This window comes from Podarcis melisellensis, assembly GCF_964234715.1.
Source record: "Podarcis melisellensis genome assembly, chromosome: 8".
Taxonomy (NCBI): Eukaryota; Metazoa; Chordata; class Lepidosauria; order Squamata; family Lacertidae; genus Podarcis; species Podarcis melisellensis.
Window position 1 is genome coordinate 15,737,585 of NC_138540.1, and position 23,198 is coordinate 15,760,782.

A 23,198-nucleotide genomic window follows, 5' to 3' on the forward strand; every position below is an offset into this window, starting at 1 on the left:
GTCCCTTCAGCACTTAACAGTATCTGCTAAAAACACAGGGTTGTATCCAATGCTGCCTGCAGGGACTTCAGCAGGTGCTTTCTGTATCCTCTGAGCTTGAGTCCACATCACAATGCAGCCAGTCATTCACTAGGTGGGTGTTGCCAGGGGCTGGCTGAGGTTTATATAAATCAGACCCCTTTCCCTGTTTCCCCAGTCTATTCCTGAGGCCTCAGTAAAGCCATTAAGCCTCGGGTCTTGCTTGAAGCCAAATTGACTTCACTTTCAATCTTGTGGCTGTGTCTAAATGCAGGCAAGTTGGAAGGGATATTCTCAGTCTAGCATAGGGGATTATCAAGTACAAAATCCTGTGGAAGAAATACTGTGCAGCTGGTATGGGTCAGCTTTTCACAACTGGTGGTTTATGACATGTATATCCTGCCTTTCTCTCAAGGTAAGATCCATATTTCTCCTCCCTGTCTTCTCCTCACAAGAATCTGGTGAGGCCAGTTAGGCTGAAAGTGAGTGACTAGCCCGAGGTCACCCAGGGAGTCTCCAGGCTGAGTGGGGCTTTTCATCTTGCTTTCCCAGGTCCAAGTCTACTATGACACACTGTCTCTCCTAGAATCTTGGCACGGTGGCCGTCCATTCCATGTCACCAAGGGCTGTTGCCCAGCAACAAAGTGTGTGGCCGTTTGGGGGTTCTGGCATCAGCGCATAGAGCCTTGCAGAGGTTTGCTGTAGTGACCCTTGCTTACTTGAGTTATAACATGGCATCTGAAAAACTCCTGGCAGTAAGTGAATTGCTGTAAACAAAAACTGCTCCCTTTCCCTTATGGGGTACACAAGAGCCCTTATAGAGTCCTTTGTAGGTTCTCCATTGGTAGGTGCAAAGCAGCCAGTCATGCCTTAGGTGGGTGTTGCCAGGGGCTGGCTAAAGAGTTTAGAAATCAGATCCTTTCCCCTTTCTGTTCCTGGGGCCACAATAAAACTGTTAAGCTGAATCACTGCCTTGGGTCTTGCTAGAACCTGCATATACATGTTTACAAAGCTATTGTACTACCAACCTTACTGTATGCTTGTGAAACATGGACCACTTACAAACACCATCTCCAACTTCTTGAAAGATTACATCAACGGTGTCTCTGAAAAATCTTACACATCAGTTGGGAAGACTAACAAACTAATGCTAGTATACTGGATGAAGCAAAGATTACCAGTCTTAAAGCAATTATTCTTCAACATCAACTTTGTCGGAATGGTCATGTTGTGCGGATGCCTGATTGTCATCTTCCAAAGCAACTGCTCTATTCCAAACTTTAAAATGGAAAGTGTAATACTGGTGGTCAACAAAAGAGGTTTAAAGGCAAATCTTAAAAAATGTAGTATAAACACCAACAACTGGGAAATACTGGCCTGCGAGTGCTCCAGTTGGAGAACAGCCTTTACCAAAGGTGTCATGGACTTTGAAGATGCTCAAACTCAGAACGCAAGGGAGAAACGTGCTAAGAGGATCAACTACCACCCGGGAACCAATGTCCCCACTGTGGAAGGTCATGTAGGTCCAGAATTGGCCTCCACAGTCACTTACAGACTCATTGTTAAAACCGTGTTTATGGAAGACAAATCTTACTCAGCTATGAGTGATCGCCAAAGAAGAAGAAGAATACTTCAGGTACCACCAGATTTGGCAAAGAGCTATCAAAGGTCAAAGAAAGTGTTGACCTTTGGGCAAGTTTTGAGAAGAGAAGAATGAATGCTGTTTCCATTTAATGCGAACCTACGTTATCTGCGCTTCCCAGATCAACACACAAACAGAAATTTGCTTTTAGGTGCTTCCTTGTCCCCATTTTGCAAAAAGGTTCTCCGTCCCACGCCCCTCCCAGTGTAAATATTAGCATCTTTCAAAAATCTGACATCCCTGCCTGGAGGCCTGATCCATTCCTCACGTTCTGACATTCCTGTTTCTTTTCTCTCTATTCTCATGGATGGGGAATTGATTTCAACAAACACGAAATCTCAGAAATCAGCCTGGAAGGAGGGGAGGATCTTCCTCCAAGGCAATGTTGTGCTCACCCCCCCCCCATTATCAATCACTTTCAGAAGGCCCCCCCCGGTCCATTTCTATGGTGCTGCTGCTTGGGTTCTTTGAAGGACAGAAGCAATGGAAGCTGCTGGGCACTTCCAGGGAATTGAGGGACCACAACTGGGGGTTTGAGAAGGCAGCCATTTCCTTTCTGACACAAGCAGCCCTGTTTCAGTTCTACTATTCAATGGGCCATGAATACTGTAAATAAGCAGTATGTTATGAAATTCTTAAAATAATAAAAACACTTAGGCAAGTGGGAGATGTCCAAGGGGTCGAAGCTGCTCTCAACAGCAAGGTCGTTGGTCAGAAGCAGTGGCGTAGCGTGGGTTGTCAGCACCCGGGGCAAGGCAAGTAATTTGCACCCCCTAACCCGTGGATTTGTGCCCCCTAACCCTAACCCCCAGATGTTGCGCCTGGTGCGGCCGGCCCCCCCTGCACCCCCCACGCTACGCCACTGGTCAGAAGGCACATGGCCTCCAAGAGCTGCTCCGCAGGGAGGAACACATGCCAAAGACCTGAATCAAGTCAGGAAGGTAAGAGGTGCCAACAGGGCAGGACTTGGGAGGAGAAAGCCCAGGTCCCCATCAACAGCATGATTTGTTGGCTCACACATTTAAAGGAAGAGGGAGGCTCCTGTGAGACCATTAAGTACAGAGTGCAGGCTGGTTTCATTGACATGGTTTGCATAAGGTTACCAGACGTCCCCGTTTCCTGGGGACAGTCCCCAGATTTACAAATCACCCCCCTGACAAAATCTATCTATTTAGCAGGAAGTTGAAAGGCGTCCCCGGATTCATTGAAAAAAATCTGGTAACCTTAGGTTAGCAGGGGGAGAGTACTTTCTGTTCAGAGACTGACAGATGGTTGTCCTTGAAAACGGCCTCTGCCCAGTATACTTGAATCAGTGCCTCCACCCCCATAGTTCTGCCCAGACACTGAGGTCCAGCTCCGAGGGCCTTCTGGTGGTTTCCTCCCTGCGAGAAGTGAAGCTACAGAGAACCAGGCAGAGGGCCTTCTCAGTAGTGGCGCCCGTCCTGTGGAATGACCTCCCATCAGATGTCAAGGAAATAAACAACTACCTGACTTTTAGAAGGCATCTGAAAGCAGCCCTGTTTAGGGAAGTTTTTAATGTTTGATGTTTTATCTTGTTTTTAATATTCTGTTGGGGGCCGCCCAGAGTGGCTGGGGAAACCCAGCCAGATGGGCAGGGTAATAATAATAATAAATTTTATTTATATCCCGCCCTCCCCAGCCAAAGCCGGGTTCAGGGCGGCTAACAACAAACAATAAATAATCAATATGATGATGATGATGAACATTTAATTTATACTTGAGACCTTAGAATTTTTATAACACCACCCTCTTCTGAGGGAGTCGGTTCAGCTCTGACCTTCAGAGAGTTCTCCCTAAGGTTGAGTCAAAATCTCCTTTATTGTACAGTGGTACTTCGGGTTAAGAACTTAATTCGTTCTGGAGCTCCATTCTTAACCTGAAACTGTTCTTAACCTGAAGCACCACTTTAGCTAATGGGGCCTCCCGCTGCCGCTTTGCCACCACCGCATGATTTCTGTTCTCATCCTAAAGCAAAGTTCTTAACCTAAGGTACTACTGTACTTCTGGGTTAGCGGAGTCTGTAACCTGAAGCGTCTGTAACCCGAGGTACCACTGTAGTTTGAATCCGTTGGTTTGGGCCCCACCCAAACGAGCTTGCTCTATCTTCCGCGGGACCGCTCTTGGAAGTGTCACTGCAAAGGTTTTCCTCGCAGGGCACGTTTTCCTGGTTTGGAAATGTAAACTGCAAACATTCTCCTAGAGAAGGCGAACTTCGGTCTTGCAGGGCACGTTTTCCTGGTTTGATGCTTGCGTTGGTTCGTCTGCACGAGCTCGCTCTCTCTCTCACTCAGCCAAAGGGAACAAGAGCCAAGATCTGAAGTTACTTGCCTGCGACAGACAAGATCAGACCAGTCCCGCTCCAGAGGCGGAGTCTGACGCCCCAGAAAACATCTCTCCTCCTCCTCTTCTCTAACCTTGCTGACGAGGCTGGGACATCAGAGACTTGCTGTGTCACGGAAAGGAAAGGGACCACTGCGATGCTGCGCTAGGAGGCAGAAACCACCAGCTCCTCTCTCTTTCCCACCCCCTCCTGCAAAACCCACCTTTTCGCCCGCCTGCAGAGTCCTTACCTCCCCAACCTTGAAAGTCCGGACGTCTTGAAGGTAGGTGAGACCTTGCAAAAATGCCCTTCCTCTCCCAACTTCACCCCATTAAAAAATTAGAATGTGCAATTTCGTTTCTAGAAACATAAATAAATCATTGATAGACGAGTCGATGGAGCCCGGATCAAATGATACTGGTTTATGGATGACTGTATTGAGTTGACATTGCATTTGATGGGTCATTGGATAAACGGACGTTGTTTTTGATGGATCATTTGTTTGGGATTATCTCCTCCAAAAAGGCAGACGATTCCCAAGGTTTGGGGGCAGAGATCTTGCATCTTTTCATCAAGGTAATAATAATAATAATAATAATAATAATAATAATAATAATAATAATAATAATAAACACCCCACCTTTTCGCCTAATGGCACTCAAGGCAGCTTACAGATAGAAACAAGAATGGCTAAACACACAGAAAAACCAATTAACATTAACAGCATGAGTAGACAAACTAAGGCCCGGGGTCTGGATCTGGCCCAATCGGCTTCTAAATTTGGCCCATGGACAGTCCAAGAATCAGTGTGTTTTTACATGAGTAGAATGTGTGCTTTTATTTAAAATGCATCTCTGGGTTATTTGTGGGGCCTGCCTGGTGTTTTTACATGAGCAGAATGTGTGCTTTTATTTAAAATGCATCTCTGGGTTCTTTGTGGGGCATAGAAATTCGTTCATTTCCCCCCAAAAAATATAGTCCGGGCCCCCACAAGGTCTGAGGGACAGTGGACCAGCCCCCTGCTGAAAAAGTTTGCTGGCCCCTGATTAACAGAATTAAAACTTGAATGTGGGTTGAATGTGGGGAACCAACTCAAAGGGACAGCGGTGGAGGTGGTAGCAGTAACTACCAGTCTCATCAGAGAAGCACAACTGGCCAACCTTGCAAAGCAGGTGTGCAAAGTAGGGGGTTGTAAGAGGCTGGATGGAGCCTCCCTACTCAGTGGCGTAGCGTGGGTTGTCAGCACCCAGGGCAAGGCAAATAATTTGCGCCCCCTAACCCGTGGATTTGCGCCCTCTAACCCTAACCCCCAGATGTTGCGCCTGGTGCGGCCGGCCCCCCCTGCACCCCCCACGCTACGCCACTGCCCCCACTTTGCTTTGTGACTAAGGGAGAGGGAAAGGTGTGTCTCAGAGACAATTTCTTAGGACCTTCTGAAGCTGCCTTGTGCTGAGTCAGACCATGGGTTCCTCTATCTCAATATTGTCTACACTGACTGGCAGAAGCACTCCAGGGTTTCTGGAAGATGTCTCTCCCCAGCTGCACCTGGAGATGTGTCTGGGGCCTAACATGGGACCTTCTGCATGCCCAGATTCTTGAGAGATCCTTGCAGGATCTGATCAGATCGTTGGCGGCCAAACTCTGGCTTCTTCTCGTCAATTTTAATAAAACTAGGTTGGGGGCTTGTAAGCTCAAAAGGGCTTACGTCCCTAGGAAATGCATTTTGGATCGCAACATGCAAGCTTATCTCCAACCCTATATAGCAGGGGTCAGCAAACATTTTCAGCAGGGGCCGGTCCACTGTCCCTCAGACCTTGTGGGGGGCCGGACTATTTATTTTTTGGGGAGGAAAGAATGAATTCCTATGCTCCACAAATAACCCAGAGATGCATTTAAATAAAAGGACACATTCTACTCATGTAAAAACACACTGATTCCCGGACCATCAGCAGGCCGGATTTAGAAGGTGATTGGGCCGGATCCGGCCCCGGAAGCTCCTGCAGCCAATCAGAAGCCGCGGAAGCCTTGTCGGACGTTCGGTTTCCAAAGAATGTTTGCAAACCCAAACACTCACTTCCGCGTTTGCGGCATTTAGGAGCCAAAACGTCCGAGTACCAAGGCGTTTGGGATCCAAGGTACGACTGTATTCCATTATTACATCCATCGAAACTTATTTACACTGTTGAATTTTTCTTTTTTTTAAAAAAAGTTTTAAATGCTTTATTGTTCATTTTCCATATATATACAACACATAATTTTCTTCATTTCAATCAGTCCAATAAGAACGTCTATGTTCATAAAAAATGCATACAAATTCAGTTATGCGTTTTCTACACAAACCTATGACTTCCCATCATCTCCATTTTTCTTTTATAATAAACATCTTACTTTAATTTATCTTTATTATTTTGTAAAAATTCTATTTTCTATTTCGATATTTTCTTTCATATGCATTATTTACAGAAATCATTCAAAGGCAACTGTCATGCTTAGATTACAACTACTTTTCAAATAAATCTTGAAATTAAGATAAATTCAATCTATCTTAATGCTGCCAACGTTTTCAAGTGTACACAATTCCCTCCCCCCATATATCCAATAAACCTTTCCCAATCTTCTTTAAACGTATGTTCTTCTTGTTCTCTTATTCTATATGTTAGGTTTGCAAGCTGCGCATATTCCCCTATGTGTGTGTATGTGTACTTTTAAGTACTTTTAAATATTTTTTTTAAGTTAGGCATGTTCATTAACATAATGGCTCTGTTCCAAGTAAGACTAACATTTGAAAACAGCCCATTGAAATGAATGGGTCTAAGTCAGGCATGCCTTGAAAGGACCTACTCTGAGTAGGGCGACAACCTTAGTCCATTTTAGCATAAGCTTACCAGAATTTTTTCAATGAATCCGGGGACACTTTTCAACTCCAGTAAGAATGATAGGATAAGGTTACCAGATTTTTTCCAATGAATCCGGGGACCCTTTAAATAAATAAATGAATAGATAAATAAATACTACACCTTCGGGAACTTGATGCTACAGCGATGGCAGTGCCAGAGGGGTGGCCACCGTCTTGACTTCAACCACCATGTTTCCTTTTCCTCCAAGGCTTCTATCTCCTTTCTCCATGAGCCTGGGCAGCCCCTGAGTTGTTGGTTCTTCGGTGATGGTGGTGGGGAAGCGGTGCCCCGCACCATCAGGCATGGAAGGTGGAGAAGGGGGCCCCAGAGCAGCAGCGGCGGCGAGGTGGGGATCCCTCAGCTGGGAAGCGAGGCTTCATGCTGCCTTCTGGAGCAGCCCCATCCCAACTCCTACTTGCGTGGAAGCAGGAGGGGGCTGGGATCCCTCAGCTGGGAAGGGAGGCTTCCCAGTGCCTAACTGAGAGATCCCTTGCCCCTCCTGCTTGCACGCAAGTAGGAGTTGGGAGGCTGCTCCAACAGGCAACATGGAGCCTCCCTTCACAGCTTAGTTGCTGGGGTCACGGAAGGTGGAGGCAGCCTGGAAGCTGCATCTTAGAGCCCCTGCACCACCATCATATGGGGACTTCTGAGCAGCTCCTGAAGCCAGCCAGAGCCAACTGCTCCGGGCTGCTGAGACTGCCACTGCTGCGTTTCCCAGGGACATTAATAATAATAATAATAATAATAATAATAATAATAATAATAATAATAATTTATTATTATTTATACCCCGCCCATCTGGCTGGGCCTCCCCTGCCACTCTGGGCGGCTTCCATAAAAACCAAAAATACATTAAAATATCACACGTTAAAAACTTCCCTGAACAGGGCTGCCTTAAGATGTCTTCTGAATGTCAGGTAGTTGTTTATCGCTTTGACATCTGCTGGAAGGGCGTTCCACAGGGCAGGCGCCACTACTGAGAAGGCCCTCTGCCTGGTTCCCTGTAGCTTTGCTTCTCGCAATGAGGGAACCACCAGAAGGCCCTCGGCGCTGGACCTCAGCGTCCGGGCAGAATGAAGGGGGTGGAGACGCTCCTTCAGGTATACTGGACCGAGGCCGTTTAGGGCTTTAAAGGTCAGCACCAACACTTTGAATTGTGCTCAGAAACATACTGGGAGCCAATGTCGGTCTTTCAAGACCGGTGTTATATGTTCTCGGCGGCCGCTCCCAGTCACCAGTCTAGCTGCCGCATTCTGGATTAGTTGTAGTTTCCGGGTCCCCTTCAAAGGTAGCCCCACGTAGAGTGCATTGCAGTAGTCCAAGCGGGGGATAACCAGAGCATGCACCACTCTGGCGAGACAGTCTGCCGGCAGATAGGGTCTCAGCCTACGTACCAGATGGAGCTGGTAAACAGCTGCCCTGGACACAGATTTGACCTGTGCTTCCATGGACAGCTGTGAGTCCAAAATGACTCCCAGGCTGTGCATTAGATGAAATCTGGGGACATTCCGGGGACGGAATTTGTCCAGGGACTTATTTGCAAATCCGGGAACCAGGGACGTCTGGTAACCTTATTTTAGCAAGCTCTCTCCTCCAGGATGGAGACCCTCCCAGAGCCTCTTCTGGTCCGGATCTTTGCATCCCTCCCTGCAGTGGAACTGGTCTTAGTGTGTCGCCTCGTCTGCTCCCAGTGGAAAAACCTGATTGACGGAGCTGCTGTCTGGTTGTTGAAATGCCAGCAGGAGGGTTTCGCTGGGGAAGATGCAGAAGAGGAAAGCGCCGACAGCTGGCAGACCCTCTACTTCCTGAACAAGAGGAAGCGGAATTTAATCAAGAACCCGGACGGCGAAGGCAAGTGGCTAGAGAACATTCCGGAAAAATAATAGGAGTTGGCAGTAGGGTGGCCCATCAAATCACCCCCCCTCCCACCGTGTGTGGCTTTTGGCACCCTCACACCAGGGTGTTTGCGATCTGGCAGGTGAAACTTTTTGCCCGCCGCTGTGCTTTTAGGCTGGAAAAGGCTGCGCCTGTTGAGTTTCTGTCTGACCCATTCAAGGCATGCTGGAGCTGGTAAATCTACAGGATGAGAATAAAAATAATACATTGTGAGTGTGTGTGGCTAATTTGTGGCCCTCCGGATAATACTGTATTTTTCGCTCTATAAGACGCACCTGACCATAAGGTGCATCTAGTTGTTAGAGGAGGAAAACACCTCATTAAGGAAAGCGCACCTTAGTTTAAGAATGGTTTTGGTTTAAGAATGGACTTCTGGAACGGATTAAGTTCGTAAACCGAGGTACCGCTCTATAGAGATTACTCTGGATCTTGAGACCTCTTCACCCCATTCCCTCCATGGGTCCTAACGTCGACATTTACAACTGCATATTATTCCATAATCTATATTTTTAATCCATCCATATTATCCATAGTATTTGTTACATTGCAAGTGAAATTAAAATCCTGTGAATGTTTTCATCTGCTTGCAGTGGTCTCTTAAATAAAGTATACATTTCCCCCCATTATTTTTTTTTTTAATTTGTCCTCTTGGTTCCTGAGCTTTGCAGTTAGCTTTGCCATTTCGGCACAGTCCATCAGCTTAGCTTGCCATTCTGGCCCTCCGGATATTACTGAAGTACGACTCCCATCAGGCATTGGTGACATCAAGGCTAGATTACTACAATGTGCTCTTTGTGGGGCTTGCCTTGCATTTAATCATGCAGTTAGTGCAGTGGCAGGGCTACTGGCAAGCCCTGTCAGCATAAAAACTCCTCCCATCAGAGCTGTGCCCTGGTTGCCAATTTGTTACCAGGCCAAGTTCAAGAAGTTGCTACTGATATAGAAAGCTCTCAACAGCCAGCTTGGGATCAGTTTACTTGCGAGATCACCTTACCAAATATATGCCCGTTTCCATCTGTAGAATCGGCACTCTTGCAAGTGCCACAGAATAGGCATTCTGCACTGGTAAGCAATCGATCCTATAGTGTGGCAGTGTCTATCCTTCGGAACCCCCTGCCTCTTGAAATCAGGCAGGTACATTTGCTGTACTCTCTTTAGTGCCCACTTAAAACATTTTTTTCTTTAGCCAAGCCCGTTCAGACATATAGAAGTTGCATGTTTGTTTTATCGCTTAGCTCCCACTGACTTTTACCGCCTTTGGATTATTATTTTTAAAGCAGCTTTAAAACTTTAAAACCGATAATTTTAATGCTTTATTTTGTATTCTTGTAAACCGCCAGAAATCAAGCACTATATCAATTTTGTTAAAACAGATAAATAAAATCAGCCCCGGGCAGCATGTTCAATGGTCAGGGATGATGGGAGTTGTAGTCCAACAATATCTGATTAGGCACAATTGCATACAAAAATGGGTGTGTTAGGCAAAAACTCACACTAACATGCCATTGAGCTTTCATAAGGACTAGTTTTCTTTTCCTTTTTTGCAAAGTGATGTGTAGCTTTGGAGAAATGAACAATAAGACTGTGAAAATGAGAAACTGAGGAAACACGAAATTGATAGATTTCCCTCCAGGAAGAACAGTATTCTGCGTACATGCATGCATATGTGTGTATGCATGCATTTGTATTTAAGGAACCACAGAAAGAGGGAGAAGGAAGTCAAGTTTTGAAATGTCAAAATGATTGTAAAATGAGTGAAATGTATAAAATTTATGAAATGTATAAACTTGAAAAGTATAAACATAAATATTTTTAATGTTGCTGTTGTCATTCTGCCATCCCACAGAGGGTCTTGAACATTGGCAGGATGTGGAAAATGGAGGTGACGGCTGGGCAATCGAGGACCTGCCTGGAAATTTTGGGCAAGAATTCCCCAGCGAGGATGTCCATAAATACTTTGTCTCATCTTTTGAGTAAGTCAAAAGCCCTGTAAGGTGGCCTGCTTTGAGCCAAGATGCCTCTGTGGAACATCTGAAATTTGGAGTTCTTTTTATACCTCTGAATGGGAGCAACAATGGAGAGGGTTAATGTCAGTCACACCCTGCTTTTGGGCTGCTTGGTGGCCTCTGGGGTCAAGATGTACGACCCTAGGGACCTCTGCGGCTCTTCTTGGGTTTTCTTATCCATCTGCAGTATGCCACTTTTAACAGGGACACGGGTGGCGCTGTGGTCTAAACCACCGAGCCTCTTGGGCTTGCCGATTGGAAGGTTGGCGGTTTGAATCCCCGTGACTGAGTGAGCTCCCATTGTTCTGTCCCAGCTCCTGCCAACCTAGCAGTTCGAAAGCACACCAGTGCAAGTAGATAAATAGATACTGCTGTGGCGGGAAGGTCAATGGTGTTTCCATGCACTCTGGTTTCCATCACGGTGTCCTGTTGCACCAGAAGCAGTTTAGTCATGCCGGCCACAGGACCCGGAAAGCTGTCTGTGGACAAACGCCGGCTCCCTCGGCCTGAAACCAGATGAGCATGGCAACCCCATAGTCGCCTTTGACTGGACTTCTTCTTCTTCTTCTTCTTCTTCTTCTTCTTCTTCTTCTTCTTCTTCTTCTTTTTCTTCTTCTTCTTAATTTATTTATACCCTGCCCATCTAGCTGGGTTTCCCTAGCCACTCTAGGCAGCTCCCAACAGAATTAAAAGCACAATAGAACATCAAACATTAAAAGCTTCCCTAAACAGGGCTGCCTTCAGATGTCTTCTAAAAGTCAGATAGTTATTTATTTCCTTGACATCTGATGGGAGGGTGTTCCACAGGGCGGGGGCCACTACTGAGAAGGTCCTCTGCCTAGTTCCCTGTAACCTCACTTTTTGCAGTGAGGTAAATGCCAGAAGGCCCTCGGAGCTGGATCTCAGTATCCGGGCTGAACGATGGGAGTGGAGATGCTCCTTCAGGTATATAGGGCTGACTTAACCATCCAGGGGTCCTTTACCTTTTACCTGGATGGGGTTGGGGGGAGTTTTGCATGCAACCTAAGTGTTGTAGCCCGAAGTGCTGCAACTCAAGGTTCCAGTCACTCCATTCAATCCCTCTGAACCTCCCCCTTCTGGCTTCTGAGCATGCTCAGTTCTCATTGGGCTGTTTTCGGCATGTCCCTTTGGATACTCCTCCAACGAAATACCTTTTTGTGGTTCTGTAACATCATTCTTGTGGATGGGCGGTGCTGTTTGGGCCTCATGTGAACCGGCACTCATGACCTGTGGGTGACACAGCAGCACAGATCCTCCAGTGGGGGCTGTGTGATGACAACCTTATGTTTTTATGTATATATAGAGAGAGTTAAAAGATTGTCAAACTGCTTAATCAAAGAGACTCCTCTAAATGACCTACATAAAATAAAATCTGTGGGTGGTACCATTTTTGGCTAAAATAGAAATGGTGCCAGTAACCTGAGCATCAGAAATAAAGGGAAGGATGAACTCCTCCCCATATTATGGGCTGTATTCAAGCCCATATTCACCATTTGATTGAGTGCAGATAGCAAATAGTTTGAGGCAGTTTCATACCCTCCAAGTATCCCTATTTTCCAGGATCAATCCCAGATTTACAGAAGCCATCCCAGTTTCTGATTTGATCCCAGAATGTCACGCTTTTCCTTAGGATGTCCCTATTTTCATCGGAGAAATGTTGGAGGGTAGGGAGTTATCTGTCCAGTCATGACCGACTCTGGGGTTGCGGTGCTCATCTTGCTTTATTGGCCGAGGGAGCCGGCGTACAGCTTCCAGGTCATGTGGCTAGCATGACTAAGCCGCTTCTGGTGAACCAGAGCAGTGCACGGAAATGCCATTTACTTTCCCGCCGGAGCGGTACCTATTTATCTACTTGCACTTTGATGTGCTTTCGAACTGTTAGGTTGACAGGAGCAGGGACCGAGCAATGGGAGCTCATGCCGTTGCGGGGATTCGAACCACCAACCTTCTGATCGGCAAGTCCTAGGCTCTGTGGTTTAACCCACAGCGCCACCTGCATCCCTATTATAGAATAGGATGTCCCTATTTCCATTGGAGAAAATTGGGAGTTTATGCAGTTGCTGTCAAATGAGGAAGAGGTATTGCACCAAGAATGCTACTAGCAACGAGTGGCCTGAGAGGGAGGATGTTTTATTATGTTTTTATATATGTTGGAAGCTGCCCAGAGTGGCAACCAAGCCAGGTGGGTGGGGTGTAAATACAGTAGTAAAATTCTTATTACAGTGGTACCTCGGGTTACAGACTCTTCAGGTTACAGACTCTTCAGGTTACAGACTCCACTAACCAGAAATCGTACCTCGGGTTAAGAACTTTACTTCAGGATGAGAACAGAAATCGTGCTCCAGCGCGCAGCGGCAGCAGGAGGCCCCATTAGCTAAAGTGTTACCTCAGGTTAAGAACAGTTTCAGGTTAAGAATGGACCTCCAGAATGAATTAAGTTCTTAACCAGAGGTACCACTGTATTATTATTGAATAGGACGTCCCCATTTTAATCAGAGACATGTTGGCGAGTATGCAGTATTATACATTCTTCTCGTGTGTTAACCTTTTTTAAATGTTACAGGTGGTGCTGTAAGTCACAAGTCATTGATCTCCGCGCCGAAGGATACTGGGAGGAGCTTATGGACACCACCCAGCCTAAAATTGTGGTGAAAGACTGGTAAGAGTGGGGTGGGGTGGAGAGACTGTGGAACCTGTAGAATTGTAAAATTGAATTCAATGTAGAATTGAACCCTGCCTCCCCCACTGCCTGTCGGCTGATGCTATGCCTGTGGGAATGTTGTAGATACTGAAAGAGGATCTCGAGACCCCCCCACCCCCTCCATGGGTCCTAATGTCAAAATTTACAACTGCATATTATTCCATAATCTATATTTTTTCCAATCCATATTATCCATAGTATTTGCCACATTACAAGTGAAATTAAAATCCTGCTAATGTTTTCATCTGCTTGCAGTGGTCCCTTAAATAAATTATAATTTCCCCACATTCCTATATAAAGTTTTTTCTTGGTTTTCCAGTCAGCTTTGCCAACTTAGGTTATTCCATCAGCTTAGTTTGCCGTTTTTCTCTGGTAGGGACTTTGTCTTCTTTCCAACTCTGGGCTAATAACATCTGGGCAACTGTTGTTCCATACATAAAGAGTATTTTCTGCTCCTTGGGTATGTCAGTACCTGTAATTCCTAATAAAAACACTTCTGATTTCTTAACAAAAGTTATTTTAAGCCTTTTCCCCCCATTTCATTATATATCATCTCCCAGAAAGCTTTTATTACCTTACAAGTCCACCACATATGATAAAAGGTACCTTCTTTTTCTTTACATTTCCAGCAGATCTATAATAATAATAATAATAATAATAATAATAATAATAATAATAATATCTTTATTGTCATTGCCCCCTCTCGGGGACAACGAAATTACTTGGCTGCTCCATTCACCCAGGTAGGGCACTCCACACAAAATCAAAACAACTATAGAAACACTAATTAAAACAATACAGTATAATACAGCAAGGAAGATTAGATGACTTTCAAAGTCCAGGCTTCCCATTCAGGGCCGAGATCGCTCTGGAGAAGAAGCTGTTCTTAAGACGGCTCGTTCTTGTCTTCATCGTCCTGTATCTTCATCCCGACGGCAGGAGCTCGAAGAGACAGTGACCAGGATGCGATGGATCTTTTACTGTGTCCAGTGCCTTCCTATGGCACCTTGTGGCATAAATCTGCTCTAAGGTGGAGAGTGGGCAGCCAACAATGCTCTCTGCTGCCTTAACAACTCTGCACAACCCCATCCTGTCCTGGGTAGTACAGCTTCTGTACCACACACATAAGCCATAAGTGAGCACGCTCTCAATGGCACAGTGATAGAAGGCAAGCAGCAGTTTCTGCGGAAGATGGTTTTTCCTTATACTTGTCTTATACATTTTGCTAACTTAGAAGGAGTCAAATGCCACCGCTGAGATTAAAATCTATATTACGTCCTATATCTATTGCCCAGTGCGTCATAGACAGCCTCAAGCTGTGTTTGGCTCTTCCGCTGCCAGCTTCACATGACTGGCTCATGCTCAAGTTATATAGTCACAGGTGTTGTGGTCTCATCCTGCAGGTATGCGGCTCGGTGTGACGCTGGCTGCCTCTACAACTTGAAAGTGCAGCTCCTGTCTTCGACAGAGGAGGTGCTGGCTGAGTTTGTGAGCGACACCATTGCCGTCCCGCAAGGCAACGAGGGTGAATGGACGGAGGTGGGTGCTGATGGAGGGACCTGTCCATGTGTGTCTGCTGTCACAAGCATTCCCAGTTCGCTTTGCCTTTTTCCAGCATCGGCTTGGCTTCTGGACATTAGTAACTGATCCCGTATATAATAATAAATAATAATAATAAATGTAATTGATACCCTGCCCTCCCTGGCCAAAGCCAGGCTCAGGGCAGCTAACACCAATAAAATTACAATAGAAACATAATAGGGAAAAAAAGCAATTTAAAATACAGGTTAAAATGCAATTTAAAATGCAGCCTCATTTTAAAAGTAGCCCATATATTTTGTACGTCTGTAAATCACAGCTGTCAACCGTCCCTTATTTGGCGGGAAACTCCCTTATCCAAGCGCCGTTTCCCGCTGCTGTCCCGGATTGATGATGTCCCTTAAATTTCCCGGGTTTCAAAGGAAGCAGCTCCTCTCCCTCCCTCCCTGCCGGCCAGGGAGGAGGGAGGCTCCAACTGTGTTGCTTGGCTGCGTTGCTTACCCAATAAGGAGTCTAGGAATGACTGGGGGGTGGAGCTTGCATGTCTTGTGCCGATCAAATCGGCCGCGTTGCCTGGGGACTCGCCTTTGCTCAGCGCTTCCCAGCAGAGAGGTGACGGTGGTTTTCCTTGCTGCATCCCCTTTGCCAGGTTGCTGCGCTGTGGGAACCACTGCTTGAGGATTTGTTTGGCTGCTGGTTGTCTAAAATCCCTTATTTTAGCTGCTGGTCCCTTATTTTCAAATCTAGGTTGACAGCTATGCTGTAAATCTCAGGCCTGGAGCCTGAAAGTGGCCCTTCAGGCATCTCTGCCAGGCCACCAGGGTAGGGTATGACCCCTCTCCAAGCCGCATCTCTCACCTGGAGCACACCTGGAGTGCTTTTGCCTGGCTATGATGACGCCTCTTGCTTCCTTGAACTACATCTCCCATCAGCCTCAGCAAGTGTGGTCAGTGGCCAAGGGTGATGGGAGTTGTAGTCCGGCAACATCAGGAGGCCCAAAGGTTCCCCGCACCTGATGCAGATCTTGCCTTGAGCAGGGAGGCAAATCATGCAAACTCCTTGGTACCCCATCTCCAAATACTCTGATTCTGGGCTTCAACTGTTAGCCAATATTGCTGAGTGGATTTTTAGCTGTCTTGTCAGGGATCCTGTCTGTGCATGTAGATCAGGGATTCCCAAACTTGGGTTTCTAGCTCTTTTTGGACTACACTCCCATCACCCCTAGCTAGTGGTCAGGGATGAGGGGAATTGTGGTTCCAAACCAAGTTTGGGAAACCCTGATGTAGATTGGGAGTGAGGAACCTTGGGCCCTCCAAACATAGCAGGACTCCAACTCCCATCAGCCCCTGCAAATGTGGCCAGTGGCCAGGCATGATGGGAGTTGTAGTCCAGCAACATTTCGGAGAGCCAAAGGTTCTCCACACCTGCGTGGGCCAGATGTCCTCTTACGTGCCGTCCAATTCTTTTTTAAAGAAATATTTTATTGATTTTCCATTTTCAAAACAAATATCCAAACTCAATACTAAATATTAATTTTTCACTCCCACCCCCGTTGACTTCCCTCAGCTTCCATTTCTGGTTTATCACATCAAATGATACGTTCTGCTGTTTATATACAATACTATATTATCACAGTGTTATATTCCTTGTTTTATGTAAAAAAAATGGTAAATGCTTATTTAAATCCTGACAACGAGTCCATGGTTTTTTGGGTGTTTCTGCAAATATATTGTAAAAGGCTCCCATTCTTTTTCCAAGCCCCTGTTGTCCTTTTCTCGCAGTTTGTCCGCTAAGTTTGCTAACTCTGCGTAGCTCATCAGTTTTTCTTGCCATTGTTCTTTAGATGGTGCTTCTCCAGTTTTGCAGTTTTGTGCCATTAGAATTCTTGCTGCTGTTGCAGCATACATACCGTAAATAATGTCCGTTTTCTTTCGGCAGCAGGTGCCTTCCAATTTTATGCTTCACTTTTTTTGGGGGGGGGGGCGTCAAATATTTCCCTCTAACCCTCTTGCCTTTTTCTCTTCCTCCTGCACCCAAGATCACCCACACTTTTGCCGACTACGGTCCCGGGGTCTGCTTCGTTCGCTTCGAACACGGCGGCCAGGACACGGTCTACTGGAAGGGCTGGTACGGAGCACGGGTGACGCACAGCAGCGTGACTGTGGAGCCGTAGTGGCGGAATCGGAGAGCCCTGGAGCTGCTTAGGAGCCTGCGCATCATGCCATCCCTCAGCGAGGCCAGAGTGAACTTTGCATGGTCGTCCTCAGGGCTGGATGAAACCTGGCGCTAAATGCCCAACAGGACTTTTGCACTTCCTGCGATCTATTTCTCTGGAATTTCCCTAAGCGAGAGAGAAAATAGAGTGCTTTCTTACGTTAAAAGTATTTCCCTGGGTCTTCCAGCAATGTAGAATAATATGATGCTGGCTTTGTGTAAAAAAAAATATATACGATAGCAGTAACCTCTTCACCAAGGGTGTAAAATGTTTTAAAATACTGAGAGTTAATTAGACATCACCCCAGAACTGGCCCTACTAAACATATTCCAAGACAACAATGCCCATTTACACCACAAAGCACTCATAGCCCACCTACTTTCAGTAGCCAGAAACACCATAACCAGACGCTGGAGAGACCTGTCAGGAGTAAGCATGGTCCAATGGTACCAAATAGTATGGGAAACAGCCCTACTAGAAAAATTTACCAATAAACTGAAACTGACACGGGGACAAACAGAAGAAGACGCCTTTACCCCGGTATGGCTCCCCTTTATCACATACACAGCCCAACAAGACAATGACAATAATCCACCAACAGCATACAAATCAATATGGCTAACCTGGTCCAAAACACCCACCCACCCCACTCACACACGAAAACAAAGACCACCACAGCCAATCACAAACAAACAACCACACCCTAGGCCAACCCCAACCTCTCTCAACACCAAAGAAACAGCACGAGCAACGCTGACACCAAACCCTACATACATTAAGCGAAATAGAAACATCGCCCCCCCATCTTCCCCCCCCCCCAATGTCTCAACAAATGAAACTGATTTGTAAAAATGTTACACGGAAAAAATGCGAGAGACATTACACATGCTTCTGTAAAACAAGAAAATCTTTAATTAAAAAAATAATACAAATAATAATAATAATACTGAGAGTTAGGAACAGATCTGCCTTATACAGACGGTATTAGGGAAGGATGAAGCCATTGAAGTCTGGTCCATTCTCAAAAGAGATAGGATCGGGTCCGCCTGTCATATTTCCAGGCAGATTTTTTAAAAGGAGAAAACATTAAAAAACAAAACCCCAGCCTTATAAAATTGCCTTTATTTGAGGACAAGGCTATTAGTGGCTGCTGTCAGAGGTAGTGTGACAGTTTCTGTTCTGCTCAGGTCCTTTTTGTGGGCCCATGGTTGGCCATGGTGAGTACAAGATGCTGGGCTAGATACCTTCAGGGTAGCTAACATGATGCTCTCTGGACGTTTTTGCACTGCATCCCCCACCAGCTAGAACCACCAAGGTTCAGGGATGATAGGTGGTGGAGTATTTCAACAGCTGGAGAGCTGCAGGTTCCCCCAGTGCCTGCATTAAAAGAAGGCAGAGCTGTGATGGAGGGATCTGTGGGCAGTAAAGGCAAGTGATGGTCTAGTTCAGGGTTTCCCAAACTTGGATCTCCAGCTGTTTTTGGACTACAGCTCCCATCATTGCTGGCTAGCAGGATCTGGACAAATGCGATTCCTCTGAAAACCACTTGTTTTGTTTTGTTTTGTTTTGAGCAGTGGTTCCCACTGAGAGCCAGTATGGTGTAGTGGTTAAGAGCGGTAGACTCGTAATCTGGTGAACTGGATTCGATTCCCCGCTCCTCCACATGCAGCTGCTGGGTGACCTTGGGCTAGTCACACTTCTCTGAAGTCTCTCAGCCCCACTCACCTCACAGAGTGTTTGTCTATTTGCATTGACACATGAGACTGCAAGTGAAGATCTCTTTCTGTGTCATTGTTTTTCCTGTGTGTGACATTTATTCTGTCCATGTTGTTTCTTCCCACTCTTATCTGTCAATCCTCTCCCTGCTTTTGCTGCAATCCCTCATGCCTTAAGCGGATCTGATATCCCAATGTTGTTCCGAAAGTTTCTCCCTGCCTCAGTCCTGCGCTCTTTCTTTTTGCAACTTTAACAATAGCTGCAAAAGTCCCTCTACCCCAGTCAGTAGCCTGTTTTTCGCCGCCACCCCCACACCTCAGGAGAAGAGTGATATTTTATCCTGCCAGTACAGGATGGGGGGAATCTGACGCTGTTTGAATGTTGCTGGACTCCCCCAGCAATCGAGGCCAGTTTGGTGTTGGTGGCGATGGGACTTGTAGTCCTGTGGAACTGGGAGAGTCCCAGGTTTGCCTTCCCTCTTTCAATGCCTTGTGATGCCAAAGTTCAGAGTCTCACGAGCTGCCTTCTCTTCCTGTTAACAAAGCGCCTTGCCTCTGCTTCCGGAAACATGCCTGAAAGGGGTGTGAGCTTATATGCACTTGGCCTGCAGCCACCCTGCTGAAGGTTGGCAAAAATAAATAAATAGGCACTGTGTTTTATATTCCTCACTCAGCTGGTAGGATGGGGCCACCCCACTCCAGAGGTTTTTCTCCTGCCTTAGGTTTTGGCTCCCCGGGGCTCGTCACAAAATTGTGTATATCAATAAACGTTGAATTGAAAGCAACAGCGTCTCCATGTGGTGCATTTCTCTTTTTTATAATAATTTTTATTTGATTTTACAATACAGTCATACCTCGGGATGAATACGCTTCAGCTTAAATATTTTCAGGTTGCGCTCCGCGGCGACCCGGAAGTAATGGAGTGTGTTACTTCCAGGTTTTGTCGCTTGCGCAGACGCTCAAAATGACGTCATGAGCATGCGCAGAAGCGGCGAAGCGCGACCCACGCAGACGCGTCTTATGTTCGCTTCAGGATGCGAATGGGGCTCTGGAACGGATCCTGTTCACATCCAGAGGTACCACCGTACAGCGGACGCTCGGGTTGTGAACGTGATCCGTGCAGGAGGCACGTTCGCAACCTGCAGCGTCCGCAACCTGCAGGTTGTGATTTAGCATTTCTGCCCATGCGCAAAATGCGATTTAGTGTTTCTGCGCATTTGCGAGCACCAAAACCCAGAAGTAACCCGTTCCGGTACTTCAGGGTTTCAGCGCGTCCATAACCTGAAAACACGTAGCCTGAAACATCTGTAACTTTAAACGTTTTTCCCCAGTTCATTATATATCATTTCCCAGAATTCTTTTACAACCTTACACTTCCACCACATATGGTAAAAGTTGCCTTCTTTTTCTTTACATTTCCAGCAAATATTTGAACTTGTCAACTGTGTGATGAGCCTCTCTGTGCATTCAAGGCTATTCCATGTTCTGTTCTGATCTATTCTGTTCTGTTCTGTTTTGAGCAATGGCCTCAGCAGTTTGAATGCTTCAACAACAAAATTAAACCCCACAACCTTGAACGAATGAGATTAGGCAAAATCAACTGTCCACTTTCAATGAGCTCATTGACCTACATGATTGCCCACTCGACTGTTTTGAGTGCCACATAATGCCTGTTTCACATTTGTAAGGACTTTATCTTCTTGTGTGGCAGCATCAACACTTTGGAACTTCCTGCCTGTTGATACCAGGCAGGAGCCTTCGCTGTTCTCTTTTCAGCACCTGCAAAAAGCATCCTCATTTAGACAGGCCTACCCAGGTACACGGGGACGCGGGTGGCGCTGTGGGTAAAACCTCAGTGCCTAGGACTTGCCGATCGTATGGTCGGCGGTTCGAATCCCCGTGACAGGGTGAGCTCCCGTCTTTCGGTCCCAGCTCCTGCCCACCTAGCAGTTCGAAAGCACCCCTAAGTGCTAGGTACCGCGTTATAGTGGGAAGGTAAATGGCGTTTCCGTGTGCTGCGCTGGCGCGCCAGAACAGCTTCGTCACGCTGGCCACGTGACCCGGGAGTGCCTCCAGACAGCGCTGGCTCCCGGCCTCTTAAGTGAGATGAGCGCACAACCCTAGAGTCGGACACGACTGGCCAGCACGGGCAGGAGTACCTTTACCTTTACCTTTACCCAGGTACACAGGTGGCGCTGTGGTCTAAACCACAGAGCCTCTTGGGCTAGCCGATCGATCAGAAGGTCAGCAGTTCGAATCTCCGCGACGGGGTGAGCTCCTGTTGCTCTGTCCCAGCTCCTGCCAACATAGCAGTTTGAAAGCATGCCAGTGCAAGTAGATAAATAGGTACAATATCCTCCAATATATTCAGTAAACATTTTCCAATTTCCTCTAAACGTATGTTCTACTTGTTCTCTTATTCTCTATGTTAAGTCCGCAAGTTGCTCATATTCCATCAGTTTAAGTTGCCATTCTTCTTTAGTTTAGGGAAATTTTTAATGTCTGATGCTGTATTGTTATTAATATTTGGTTGGAAGCTGCCCAGAGTGGCTGGGGAAACCCAGCCAATGGGCAGGGTATAAATAATAAGTTGTTGTTGTTGTTATTGGGACCTTGCTCGTTTTCCATTTTGGGGCTAACAAAACACGGGCTTCAGTAGTGGCATACATAAATAAGCTTTTTTGACACCTGGGAATTTTCAACTGAATTATCCCCAACAAAAAGGACTCTGATTATTATTATTTTTTTTGAAAAGTACTTTTAAACCTCCCCCCTCCCAATTATTATAAATTATTTCCCAATACTCTTTTACCCTTTTATCCACCACATATGATAGAATGTTCCCTCAGTCTCACTGCATCTCCAGCACTTATCTGATTCAGTCTTATACAGAGGAGCCTCTGAATTTAAAGTATTCCAGGCTGTTAGCAGCCATTGACTCTGATGGTGCGGGGGACACGAGGAACACTGCGGTTGCATTACCGTATATCTGGAGTTTACACAATCAATGGCTACTACCCACGAAGATTCTTCCTCCACTATCCTCATGCTCCAGAATGACAGTTCTTGGGAATCACAGGTGGCCAGGGTGCTGCTACTGAACTTAAAAATGGAAAGCGTAGGGGGATAAAAAAGGCAAGCCGAGAGGAAGGCAGTGAGAGCAGCGGGCTCTGAGTGGAACAATGCCGAAATCAAAAGAACTTGTGTCTTCAAGCTCATCTGCCAGTGATTCGGACAGTGAAGTTGACAAAAAGGTGAAAAGGAAAAAAACAAGCAGTGCCTGAAAAGCCTGTGAAGAAACAGAAGACTGGTGAATACTCCAAAGGTGCCACCTCCTCCAAGCAAAGTAGCAACAGAGATGAGAATATGTGTTCGTGATTTTAAAGGTAAAGTCCTAACTGATATTAGAGAATACTGGATGGATCAAGAAGGTGAAAATGAAACCTGGCAGAAAAGGTATCTCTCTAAATCCAGAACAGTGGAGCCAGTTGAAGGAAGAGATTACTGATATTGATGAAGCAGTAAGAAAACTGTAAAGATGAGCCATGCAGAAACTACTGTTATAGGTTTAAGTAGCCTTTTTACATTGGCGTTTATTTTCTAAACTATTTGTTTTCCAAGCTATTGTATATTTGGATTGCAAAATAATTTGTAAGATGAGCGCTTTTTAAAATGTGCATTAAAAGTGTATTCTGGGTAAAGTTAAAAAAAAAAGGAAAGCGTAATGCTGGTGGTCAACAAAAATGGTTTAGAGACTAAGGCAAATTTTAAAAAATGTAGTATTGAGGCAAGGAAGAAGGGCTACCCCTATGCTATCCATGTAATCAGTTATCACTAATCAATATATTCATATATGCTCACACATAATCAGGGCTTACAGTATTTTATAATCCATTTTGAATCAAAGGGAAGCTGTGCCCTAGCTAACTGCATACTGCTTGAAACAGCAAAATTAGGAGCTGTCCTTTCCCCTACAAACATCCGTGTACCCTGGACAAGGGGAAGACGTGAATAAGAGATTCTGGTACAAAATCCCCTCAGATACAGGCTAAATTAATCCACAGAACAGGAAGAGCAAAACCACAAAATCTCCAAACTCCCTGTCCTGTCATAACTAGGGGAGAGGTTAGACAGAGCGTCACTGCAAGCATCGGAAAGCAGAACTAAAACTCTGTGCTTGACCAGTGCTTGACCAGGAGCTGGTAGC

At 46.0% G+C, this 23,198-nt stretch overlaps 1 protein-coding gene and 1 pseudogene across 3 annotated transcripts; both read left to right on the forward strand.

The window, feature by feature from the left end:
* Nucleotides 1-47: 47 nt before the first annotated feature.
* On the forward strand, nt 48-18,010 carry LOC309376925 (F-box only protein 2-like). Of its 2 annotated transcripts, XM_081923865.1 has the most exons (7): nt 48-773; nt 3,979-4,284; nt 8,496-8,749; nt 10,641-10,767; nt 13,385-13,480; nt 14,926-15,061; nt 17,100-18,010. In XM_081923865.1, exons 3-7 carry the CDS (start codon nt 8,497-8,499, stop codon nt 17,232-17,234), a joined length of 747 nt encoding a protein of 248 aa, XP_081779991.1. In that variant the 5' UTR covers nt 48-773; nt 3,979-4,284; nt 8,496; the 3' UTR covers nt 17,235-18,010. The 2 variants fall into 2 exon arrangements, with proteins under 2 accessions (XP_081779991.1, XP_081779992.1); XM_081923866.1 differs by lacking the exon at nt 48-773 and having other exon boundaries at nt 3,725-4,284; nt 8,479-8,749.
* Nucleotides 18,011-22,115: 4,105 nt separating this feature from the next.
* On the forward strand, nt 22,116-22,694 carry LOC309376978 (activated RNA polymerase II transcriptional coactivator p15 pseudogene; annotated as a pseudogene). Its single transcript has one exon. The product of its transcript is annotated as an activated RNA polymerase II transcriptional coactivator p15 pseudogene (transcript).
* Nucleotides 22,695-23,198: the final 504 nt, after the last annotated feature.